This window comes from Phoenix dactylifera, chromosome 15 (genome assembly GCF_051530095.1).
Source record: "Phoenix dactylifera cultivar Ajwa chromosome 15, Ajwa_hap1_PhDact_Kaust_v1.1, whole genome shotgun sequence".
NCBI lineage: Eukaryota > Viridiplantae > Streptophyta > Magnoliopsida > Arecales > Arecaceae > Phoenix > Phoenix dactylifera.
The window spans coordinates 3,306,336-3,319,065 of NC_143204.1; the positions used below are offsets into that span (position 1 = coordinate 3,306,336).

General features: G+C 40.4%; 1 protein-coding gene across 2 annotated transcripts in view; it reads right to left on the reverse strand.

Moving 5' to 3' along the window:
- Nucleotides 1-245: 245 nt before the first annotated feature.
- LOC103697567 (uncharacterized) overlaps nt 246-12,730 on the reverse strand; it is a 61,757-nt gene continuing 49,272 nt past the window's right edge. Inside the window, exons 5-8 of one of the 2 annotated variants that reach the window (XM_039118833.3) lie at nt 2,054-2,372; nt 1,492-1,802; nt 817-1,075; nt 246-741 (exon numbers count right to left, since the gene is read on the reverse strand). In XM_039118833.3, coding sequence (XP_038974761.1) covers nt 445-741; nt 817-1,075; nt 1,492-1,802; nt 2,054-2,372 — 1,186 coding nt within the window. In that variant the 3' untranslated portion in view covers nt 246-444. Of the gene's footprint in view, nt 1,076-1,491; nt 1,803-2,053; nt 2,373-12,730 lie in introns of both variants that reach the window. The other variant, XM_039118832.3, reaches the window with a different exon arrangement.

Consider the following 12,730-nt stretch of genomic DNA (forward strand, 5'->3'; position numbering starts at 1 on the left):
TTGAAATACGAAATATCATTCTCCATGCTAAGATATTCTTTAGCACAGATGGCAATGGTTTATCATGTAACTGAAACTTACAGATGCGCAAAATAGAATGATTATTTTGAACGCATTAGTAGGACATAATGTTTGCGATAGCTTTCTTAAAACAGTTATGCATTATATTAGCAGTTTGATTTAGCTACTTCGCTGGAAATCCTCAGGTAAATCCTTTCAAATCAAAATTGACTGCAAAAAGTTAATTGCCTCAAGAAATTAACCCGCTGCAATATTGTATTGGCCGGAACTGAATACTGGGGATCATAACTTGACAAAATATATAACACCATAATCATACATTCACTTTACCAACCCTTGAGGCCACAGACTACTGAACATGAGAAAGATTTTGTTTAAAGACGAGACTTCTATGTACATCCCACCGTATGGTTTACCTCGCGCTTAATCTTCTTCGACTTCAAGTAACTTTCCATGCACCCATTTCTTCTTAGTTTTAGTCACAAATTTTGTGGAGCTCTCACTTTCTTTTAATTCTGAAGTTCTCCATTCTTCTCTATTAGCTGCAGGATCGTCGTACCTGACAGATCCATTTACCGTCAATTGATCCGCTTGCAAATTATTTGTTTCCGATTCTTTTCTCACACATCTAGACTGAGATGAGAGATATCCACAGGTTGCATCAGAGGAATTCTCTGTACACTTTTCTGCTGTCAAGGGCTCCCTGCCGTTCAGTGCATTCTGCAGAGTGAAATTTTGAAAATCAAAATCTTTGTGATTACTTTCACCTGAAGCAAGAAGATGAGTGCCATTTACAAGTTGCTCATCCAAGAATTTGTCATTGCTTTGAGTTTCTCGATTAATCTGCAAATGGTTTATTGGTCCAACAGAACTTAAAGATGCATCATCTCCAACATCCTGCAATGTCAATTGTCCATTCTCTATTTTTTCCATGGAACGTGTTGCCTCAGCAATCAGCTTCCTGGTTTCCATAAGCGAAGCTTGTGCGAGAGGGCTCCTTAGTGCAGCCATCTCAAGAGCCTTTGCAGCCTTCTCTGCTTCAGCAATTAATAACCTGAAATCCAATTAAGAGGTTATGGTTTCACCAATGATGATGATGACCGTCATTTTAAATACATGCATAAAATTTACAATAGCCAAATAGAAGATCTTTTCTTGCTTTAATAGCCGTATAGAAGTTCAGAAACAAGTTGCAGGACATTATTCAACTAAATAGTAGGATGTTAGTGGTACATTATGTCCCAATAATATTTCTATATATAAGAGCTCAATAGATATATGAGTATTTTGCACGTAATATGAACGTGCCTTTGAATAAAGGAAAGGGGGGTGGGGGTCTAGGGAGATGGGAAATTAAAAGAGAACTCTCCCATGGAGTCCAGCTTTCCATGTCCAATTATTGGAGTTCTCTTTATATATAGATTCTATAGCTCCAGATAAATGTGACCCCAGTAAATATAGTAGACTTACTTTGCCCTTTCCACAGCTTTTCTCTTTTTTGTTTCCATAGCTACCCTTCGTGCTCTAATTCTTTTTATCATCTCCAACTTGGATCCTGCCATTGGGTCTTTGTATGGAGTAGGGGTTCTCTTTCTCTTAGAAATTGTCTTCTGGATACTTTTTGCCTCACTCCTAATGCTTTTAGATTGTGTGAGTTTCTTTTCCACAGAATCCATTTTCAAGGGGGTTTTGCCAGTTGGTCTTCTCCTTCGTTTTCTTTCAGCTCCAATGGCTGTAGCATGATACTTAGCCAGTGCAGTGCATACTCGCTCACGATATTCCTAATAGAAAGGGAGAAAAAATCATGGAAAACTGAAGGAGAGTATAAAACAATCAAAGACATAAAAACAGTGCACCATAAATGCTCCCCTCTTCTGATAGACGCTAGCTCATCTCCATGTACATCTCCAAACATTGTCATAAGAGAGCTTGACATAAGGATTGTGCATCTATGAAGGAGGAAGCATATATGATCAATTCCTTAATAATGATGCAAAATAAACCCCACCAAAGTAGGAAGGCACGCGCTTACAGGATCTGCCCATTTTGCAAAAATGGCCTCTGATATCTTTCTACGCTGCTCAAGTGATTTAGGTGCTCTCTTGCTCCCTTTCGGCCTAGGCATCATTTTTCTCTTCTCAACATTCTCCAGCCACTCCTGTTTCAGCTGTTCGTCCAAGATTCTGTATGAATCCCACTGCAGCTCATCTTCACCAGCATAACCCTTCCTAGCTGCTTCTGCAATCATATTCTGCCACTCTATGAAGCAGCTCTCCTGCAACATCAACTTCTCACGTCGCCGCCGCCAACCTTGCCTCACACCAGCCCCAATTTTAATCCTTGTCTCCTCACTATACAATTACAAAAAAAATATTTAAAGAGACGTTCTGTCTGACACTTAAAAAAGTTTAATAAAAACCAGCTCAAATAGAAAAAAGATTCAAGATAGTGGATTAGGCGATCAGGATATAGGGCATCTAGCAAACATTGGCCCTGCTAGGTAGATGTAAATTTTTAGAAAGTTATTGAACTTCAGTGCTAGTAGCAAACACTATGTGTTGGTAATTAAAATCAACATGTTCATGTAGTAGATAAAAAAGATCAGCATGTTCATGTAGTACAACCTATCAGGTTTTACTATGTGAATTTTAAAACTCCTTCAAAAGTTGCAACCAAGATAGGAGTTGAAAGCACTAAAAGAGAACCGGGCGGTTCCATCCGGTACCGAACCATACCAGTTGCCGACCGGTACGGGTCTTGATGTCGGATCGACGAACCTTACTTCATACAGAGTAAAGACTAAAGCAAACAAGTAAAAAGAAGACACCCATATTCAATATAATGGTGCATGTTTTCTATGTAAAACAATATCATATTCTCTAAACACATCCACTTACTAGAATAGTTGCTTTAATTTAAAAATTCAAAAAAGTACATAAATCACTAGATTGTCAAATTTATTAGAAAATGATGAAGAAAATGGTTTAAATGAAGCATTAAAACTCTTCAAAATTGCTATAGATAAAGCATTTTCAAACTAAAATTCAGGAAAAGCTAGACACATGGAGACATTTTATAAGCATAATTAATCTGTTATAAGAATAGAGTCATGCAGGCTATAGGTCCGGGGCATAACTGTTAGATATATGCCCTAGAAGCCAATAAGGCTGATACATTATTAATTCTGGGACATAATTTTGTACTTGACTATTTATTATTGAATAAATAAAAGGCATCTTTTTCATTTTATATTGTTTGTGTCTATGAATCGTCCAAGGAATTAATAAGATGATGACGCATGTTCTCAAGAGTTGAGAATTTGAGCCATGTATCATTGGTGATTAATTTCTAAATGCTCCTGATCGATGGATCATCACGAGGACGGTGATTGATCCGATCAGTGCACACATCACTTTCCCTACGGATGGACGAGACTCGAGTCCACAGTGTAGGAACACTGAACTGATAGTGCAGGTGCTTGTTAAAGAACAAGGGTATCGAGCGTGACCAAGACAAGAAGTCACTTGGATGTCTATCTACTCGTCAATGACTTGCTTGATGTTGCAGTAGTGTGACTGGTCCTTTGACCTGCGATGCTTCGGCTACTCACAGTGAAGTTATTGTAGTTTGACTGCACACATACATGATCTCTAGCCATATGGGTCCATGCAGTGTAGATTGGCTGCAGTAGGTTCACTGTAGGAGTAGGGTATGCACCTACAAGAAATCTATCGACCTTGATAGATAAGGAGAGATCCTATATGATTTATAAGACTGAGTTCGTAAGACCTCGGCCGGGGCAGATTGTACAGTGGAGAAAAAGTTTTCCACTCTCGAGCTTAAGTCAAATAAATCTTGACATATGACAGGCGATGGGGTTTGACGAGTTGTCCATGACCTCTGCCCTGTAGGGATCCATGATAGAAGAACTGTATCACACGATAACTGCACCTAGAGGTTCATCATTCTATTCTGCTGGGTAGCCACTACATGCTGCTAGGTGTTACTGGTGGATGGTGAGACTCACAGGGATTATCTCGATGGTCGATAAATCCTAATGAGTAGAGTTGGAACCGTTCCGACCCATTGAAAGGAGTTTTCAATGATATTATGAAAGAGATCACAATATATCTCACTACCAGTCAGAATAGAACATATGGGGTCACACACACTAGAGGCATTGACCGATCCGATGGTTGAATCGTGATTAGGAATCACAAGTAATCAATTCGATTGATATCAGTTGAAGAAGGAACAATGGAATTAATTAAATGGACTTAAACACAAATCCTACTTCGAGTAGGATTCCTAAAGTCCTAATTGGATTAGGACTGGGAATCCTATTTGGAGTAGGACTGGAATTCCTACTTGGAGTAGGATTCCTACAATCCTAATTAGATTAGGAGTTTTGAATTAAATTTGGATTCCTACTTGGAGTAGGATTTCCAGAGTCCTAATCGGATTAGGACTTTGGATTCAAATTTAGAGTCCTAATTGGATTAGGACTAAAATTAAATGTCCTAATTCGATTAGGGTTTCTTAAGTCCTAATTAATTATTAATCTAATGAATCAACATGACTCCTAATTGGGTTAGGATTGAAGAGTTCAATTGAGTCATGGTTCATTCAAGTTCTAATTGGATTAGGACTAGTATAGATTGAACCCAATTGATTCATGATTTGGTTAAACCCTAATTGGATTAGGACTAAACCAAATAGGGGCCTCCTAATCAACCTTAAAGGAGGATTAGGGCAACACAAGAAGGAGGGGATCACGCCCCTCCTCCTTTTCTTTGTTGGTGCGGCAACACAAGAGGGGCCGGCGCCCCTCTTGAAAAGGGTCAAGGGCTCCTAATTTGTAGGAGCCCTAGATATCTATAAAAGGGGACTTGGGCGGCACCTAGGGCATTTTATGTGAAGCCCTCCTCTCCAACTCGTGGCCTCCCTTCTCCTCTTGTTTCAGCCGCAAGCAAGGAAAAGCAAAGAAAAGGTGTTGGCGGCATCCTCTTCCTCCCTTCCTCCTTCCAACGCATGCAAAGGAAAGAGGCTGCAAGGCTTGGTGATCTTCTTCCTTGAGTCCTCCTTCATCTTCCTCCTCCCAAGCACATTCAAGAGTTGAAAGAAAGGGAGGAAATCAGCCATCAAAACCAATCTCTGCAAGGGAGCTAGCACCTTGGGGAGATTGAAGCGTTTGGATCGACCTATTGCTTCGTGTGGATACCCGTAGAGGCCGGACACTTGAATGGCTTCAAGCGAACCTTCTTCCAAAACCACGATCATCAGTTTGCGGTGATCATCTACCCGCACAAAGGTGAAGATCTGATCTTCCGAATGTTTTTAAAAGTTTTTAATCCTTATCTAACTACGAACGTTTTTTGAACAACGTTCATGCGATGAACGGTTGATCCCGCGCATGCCTCTTCCGCTGCATCTGAATTTTTTTAAAATTTTCTGCGGTATGGGCGGGTTCTAACAGTGGTATCAGAGCCTAGGCATCGTAGATTAAGGTAAGAATTAATTATTAATAGGCATCTTGGATCTGAAATTTAAAAGGTTATGCATGCTGAAAATTTTCTGCATGCAGATTTTTCAGGGTTGCTGATTTTTGCATGCTGATTTTTGCATACTGATTTTTATGTGATAAATCAATGATTCTAATTGCATTGTTAATGGGATTACAAAGTTTATAATCATGATTAGCATGATCAGCAACCTATGTCATAACATAATCAATTAAGTTTCAGATCTGAAAAGTATAATTGCTGCATGTGGTGATGATCATAGGATTCAAACCCTTTTGGTATCAAATGTAATGACCTGCGATGTGATCTGTAATGTCATGTAATTTTTCAGATGCTTGCATGCATCTTATTTGATGTTTTGAGAGGCCTGCGTGCCTCCTAAAAGGAGATGTAATTTATTATTATTTTTATTTTATATCTGGTTGTATTTCTGTGATGTGATGTACGTCAACGATCAAGTCGAAGACAGTGCATGAGATGAACGGCGATCTGAGCAATTGATGGCAATTGGATCAAGAGTTGATCAAGCATCGAATCAAGGAGGCTTGGAACCAATTCAAGAGTTGAAGACCAGTTGATCGATTGACGTGCATGTGCTTATAATATGACCTAATTAGAATCCATGATCATCACCTATTTAAAGTTTAGCTTTATTTATTGCTGCGATTATAACTACCTGTGATGTGCCGTTTGCATGTGATGTGAATGAGAACGGGGTAGATAGGTTTACATGTGACGTAGCAAACCCAATGAGACCTAAACTAAAACCTCCTCAATCAAGTCAAGAGTGAACCAACATGAGCAAGTCATATTAGATTAATTGATCTAATTGGTGTCTAGGAAAGCATGAAAGGTGGTTACTTAATTAGGACCTTACTCTCTGAGTAAGGGGAGCCTCCCACCTGCTTACCTGGCCAATTGTTCGATTACCTCTTATGAAGAGCTCAAGGTTGCAAACACTAAGACATGATTAACCAATATTAAGTCAATAAGTCTTCCACTGTAGTAAAGCTGCTAAGGTCTTTTTGATGATTTATCTCGGCTGGATACAGTGGGCAAGTTGCATCAGGGGGCTGGACCTCTCTAAAGACATGAGATGTTGTAGGGTAAAGGTGGGGTTGGGCACCAATAACTGTTAGGTGAGGACCCAATAACGACTTTATTTCTATGGTAATACGGTGGGTCTGACTTAACAAAGAAATGGGACCAATAACTGTTAGGTAAGGTCTTAATGGCTTAGAGACCAAGTAGCACTGCAACATGCTTGAGAAGCATTGTACAAGAGTTGTACACTCATCTATTTATGTGTCACTAATAACTGTTAGGTGAGGTGCCATGTAAATCGGTGGGACCGCAGTACCCACTAGAAACCCTAGTCGCGAAGGTTTTCCGTTTTTCCTACCAGGGGAGTGTAAGGGATTCGAGAAAATAGTGGGAGGAACATTTGTTCTAAAAGACCTTAAGACAAATTTAGATCAAGTACAAAGTCTAACTAGAATCTTTAATCTCTGCAGATCACAATGTCAGCTTCAAATCCTTTGACCCGTATTCTTGAGACCAACCGATTGACTGGAACCAATTACAAGGACTGGCTTAGAAACCTCAAAATTGTTTTGAACTGTGAGAAATTAGGCTACATACTCGAAACAGATATCCTCAGACTACCAGCACGTCCTACTGATGATCAGCGTAAGACGCATCAAAAGTGGACGGATGATGACGTTAGAGTCAAGTGCTACATCATGGCATCCATGTCCAATGAACTCCAATGCCAGCATAAGAATATGAAGACTGCTAGGGACATACTGGCACACCTGCAAGAGTTGTATCGTGAGCAGAGTCGCACAGCTCGTTTTGAAGTGTCCAAGAGACTCTTCAAAGCAAAGATGTGCGAAGGGCAGTCTGTCCATGATCACGGTCTGACTATGATCAAGGACCTAGAAGAGCTTGAGAAGCTCGGTATGAACATGCACAAGGAATTGCAAGTCGATCTGATCCTTCAATCCCTTTCTGATTCATTTGGACAGTTTATAGTAAACTACCACATGAATAAGATTGAATGCATTAAGACTGAACTGTTAAACATGTTGGTAACTGCTGAGGGAGCCTTGAAAGGTTCGAGGGGCAATGTCCTTGCTGCTGAGCTGACTTCTGGTTCCAAGAGAAAGTCTACTTGGAAGAAAAAAAAAGCCTGCAAAGAAGCAGAAGAAAGACAAGAAGCCAAAGAAGGAAGTTCAAAAGAAAAAGGCTAATGACAAAGAAAAATGTTTCCACTGCAATGTCGATGGCCACTGGAAAAGAAATTATCCTTCATATCTCGAGAGCTTGAAGAACAAGAAGGGAGACACACCTTCAGAAGGTATAGACTTGCTCGTAATTGAAACTAATCTAACGATTTCTACTACTTCTAGTTGGATTATAGATTCTGGTTTTAGTGCTCATTTGTGCACTACCATGCAGGGTCTAAAGAAAAATATAAGGCTGGCGGAAGGTGCAGTAACCCTTCGGGTTGGCAATGGAGCAAAAGTTGCTGCTGTGGCTGTGGGCACCTATCCTCTGCGACTACCGTCTGGTTTTAGTTTATTACTTAGAGACTGTTATTATGTACCTGCTGCTAGCAGAAATTTGATTTCTGTTTCGTGTCTAGCACAGGATGGTCATATTTTTACTTTTGACAAAGACTGCTGTTCTATTTATTTCAGAAATAAAATAGTCGCACGTGGTTTTATGATTGACAGTCTCTATCATTTACATATTGATGAGTTTGTGAATGTTTCTGAGTAAGAAGTGAATGTCAAAGGATCCAAGAGATCCAGGGATGAAATAAACCAGAAGTATTTGTGGACCTCAAGCTTGGCCATATTGGAGAAGACAGAATGAACAAAACGGAGAAAGATGGGCTTATCGGCTCATTGACTTCCGAGTCATATCCAGTTTGCGAGTCCTGTCTTCAAGGAAAAATGGCTAAATTATCCTTTATAGGACATGGGGAGAGGACCACTGAAATACTTACCCTAGTACACACAGATGTGTGTGGCCCATTCGATGTGCTAGCTAGGGGACGTTATTCATACTTCATTATCTTTACCGATGATTATTCACGATATGGGTATGTGTATCTTATGAAACACAAGTCTGAATCTTTTGAAAAGTTCAAAGAGTTCAAAAATGAAGTAGAAAAACAAACTGGAAAACCTCTTAAGGCTCTTCGATCAGATCGAGGAGGCGAATACCTTAGTGGAGAATTTCGGAACTATCTCAAGAAAAATGGCATAGTCTCACAATGGACACCTCCTGGTACACCTCAACTCAACGGGGTGTCAGAAAGAAGAAATCAGACTCTATTGGATATGGTCAGGTCCATGATGAGCTTCACTGATTTACCTATGTTTCTTTGGAGAGATGCCTTACTCACAGCAATTTATTTATTGAATAGAGTTCCCTCTAAATCCGATCCTACCACACCGTATGAGATATGGCATGGTAAGAAACCAAGTCTTGGTCATCTCAAGATTTGGGGATGTCCGGCCCATGTCAAGCGACTACAGGCAGACAAGTTAGAGGCTAGGACCATAAATGCTCGTTTTATCGGATATCCTAAAGAATCCTTAGGGTATAATTTTTACATCTCAGAGGATTATAATGTATTTGTGAGCCGACATGCCATCTTCTTAGAAAAATAGTTTATCCTTGATAGAGGCAGTGGGAGGAAAATTGAGCTTGAAGAGAGTCTCTGAAAAACAACGAGTCATGGATCCTATAGAACCCATTCATATAGAGCCAGTACATGTTGTCCCCCCTCCACCTCGTAGATCAAGTAGGGTCTCCCATCCTCCTGATAGATACTTAGGTATGCTTGAAGAGGATACTGAGGAAATGTTTCTCATGGGAGATAGGGAACACATAGAAGATCCCAAAACCTACAACGAGGCGATATCAGATATCGATTCCAAGAAATGGCTGGAAGCTATGAAGTCAGAGTTAGACTTCATGCATTCCAACCAAGTCTGGACCTTAGTAGATCCACTAGAAGGTATTGTACCTATTGGATGTAAATGGATCTACAAAAGAAAAATAGGTTCGGATGGAAAGGTAGAGACCTATAAGGCAAGGCTTGTGGCGAAAGGGTATAGTCAGCGCGAAGGCATTGACTATCAAGAGACTTTTTCACCTGTAGCCATGCTGAAATCCATCCGTACACTGCTGGCCATTGCAGCATTTCATGATTATGAAATTTGGCAGATGGATGTGAAAACTGCTTTCCTGAATGGATATCTTGATGAAGATATCTATATGGAACAACCTTTGGGATTCACTTCCAGTGATGGAGATCACAAGGTCTGCAAGCTGCAAAGGTCCATTTATGGACTAAAGCAAGCATCTCGGAGTTGGAACACTCATTTCAATGATGCAATCAAAACGTTTGATTTCATCAAAAACGAAGAGGAACCGTGTGTTTATAAAAAGGTTAGTGGGAGTGATGTCGTTTTTCTCGTACTGTACGTGGATGACATTCTCCTGATTGGAAATGATATTCCCATGCTAACCTCGATCAAGGTCTGGTTGTCAAAAGAGTTCTCCATGAAAGACCTTGGAGAAGCATCCTATATTTTGGGGATTAAGGTCTATAGAGATAGATCTAAAAGGATGCTTGGCCTATCACAGAAGATGTACATAAAGGAGGTGCTGAAGAGGTTCAGCATGGAAAACTCCAAGAGGGGTCTCTTACCCCTTAGGCATGGAATTCATCTCTCAAAGAAGATGTGCCCTAACATATCTGAGGAGATTCAACGCATAAGTAAGATTCCATATGCTTCAACAATAGAAAGCCTCATGTATGCCATGCTGTGTACACGACCTGATATAGCACTTGCAGTGAGTGTCACTAGCAGATATCAGTCAAATCCAGGCGAGGAGCACTGGACTGCTGTGAAGAACATTCTTAAGTACTTAAGAAGAACTAAAGATTTGTTCTTGGTCTTTGGAGGAGCATCAGAATTAAAGGTAGAAGGATACACGGATTCAGACTTCATGACAGATGTCGATGATAGAAAGTCTACGTCCGGATATGTGTTTTTGTGCAATGGTGGTACGGTGAATTGGAAGAGTTCTAAACAACCGATCATTGCTGACTCTACTATGGAAGCTGAATACATCGCTGCATCTGAAGCTGCTAAGGAAGGCTTCTGGTACAAGAAATTCATTGTAGAATTGGATGTGATGACATCAGATGCCATAACACTCAACTGCGATAATAATGGCGCCATAGCTCTTGCTAAGGAACCAAGGTCTCATCAGAAGTCGAAGCACATAGAGCGGCGCTATCACCTCATACGCGAATACGTTGAGAAGAAATATGTTGAGGTGCAGAGAGTAGACTCTGCGGATAACGTGGCGGACCCGTTCACTAAGCAGCTGAGTCAGCAGAAGACTGAAGCCCACCTTGAGAAGATGGGGCTTAGATATATAACTAATTGGCTTTAGTGCAAGTGAGAGATTGTTAGATATATGCCCTAAAAGCCAATAAGGCTGATACATTATTAATTCTGGAACATAATTTTGTACTTGACTATTTATTATTGAAATAAATAAAAAGCATTTTTTTCATTCATATTGTTTATGTGTCTATGAATCGTCCAAGGAATTAATAAGATGATGATGCATGTTCTCAAGAGTTGAGAATTTGAGCCATATATCATTGGTGATTAATTTCTAAATGCTCCTGATCGATCGATCATCACGAGGACGGTGATTGATCCAATCAGTGCACACATCACTTTCCCTACGGATGGACGAGACTCGAGTCCACAGTGTAGGGACACTAAACTGATAGTGCAGGTGCTTGTTAAAGAACAAGGGTACTGAGCGTGACCAAGACAAGAAGTCACTTGGATGTCTATCCACTCGTCAATGACTTGCTTGATGTTGCAGTAGTATGACTGGTCCTTTGACCTGCGATGCTTCGGCTACTCACAGTGAGGTTATTGTAGTTTGACTGCACACATATTGTCTCTAGCCATATGGGTCCATGCAGTGTAGATTGGTTGCAGTAGGTTCACTGTAGGAGTAGGGTATGCACCTACAAGGAATCTATCGACCTTGATAGATAAGGAGAGATCCTATGTGATTTATAAGACTGAGTTCGTAAGACCTCGGCCGGGGCAGATTGTACAGTGGAGAAAGAGTTTTCCACTCTCGAGCTTAAGTCAAATAAATCTTGACATATGACAGGCGATGGGGTTTGACGAGTTGTCCATGACCTCCGCCCTGTAGAGATCCACGATAGAAGGACTGTATCACACGATAACTGCACCTAGAGGTTCATCATTCTATTCTGCTGGGTAGCCACTACATGCTGCCAGGTATCACTGGTGGATGGTGAGACTCAGGGATTATCTCGATGGTCGATAAACCCTAATGAGTAGAGTTGGAACCGTTCCAACCCATTGAAAGGAGTTTTCAATGATATTATGATAGAGATCACAATATATCTCACTATCAGTCAGAATAGAACCTATGGGATCACACACACTAGAGGCATTGACCGATCCGATGGTTGAATCGTGATTAGGAATCACAAGTAATCAATTCGATTGATAATCAGTTGAAGAAGGAACAATGGAATTAATTAAATGGACTTAAACACAAATCCTACTTCGAGTAGGATTCCTAAAGTCCTAATTGGATTAGGACTGGGAATCCTATTTGGAGTAGGACTGGGATTCCTACTTGGAGTAGGATTCCTACAATCCTAATTAGATTAGGAGTTTTGAATTAAATTTGGATTCCTACTTGGAGTAGGATTCCCAGAGTCCTAATCGGATTAGGACTTCGGATTCAAATTAGAGTCCTAATTGGATTAGGACTAAAATTAAATAAGTCCTAATTCGATTAGGGTTTCTTAAGTCCTAATTAATTATTAATCTAATGAATCAACATGACTCCTAATTGGGTTAGGATTGAAGAGTTCAATTGAGTCATGGTTCATTCAAGTTCTAATTGGATTAGGACTAGTATAGATTGAACCCAATTGATTCATGATTTGGTTAAACCCAAATTGGATTAGGACTAAACCAAATAGGGGCCTCCTAATCCTCCTCCCCTCCTCCTTTTCTTTGTTGGTGCGGCAACACAAGAGGGGCCGGCGCCCCTCTTGAAAAGGGTCAAGGGCTCCTAATTTGTAGGAG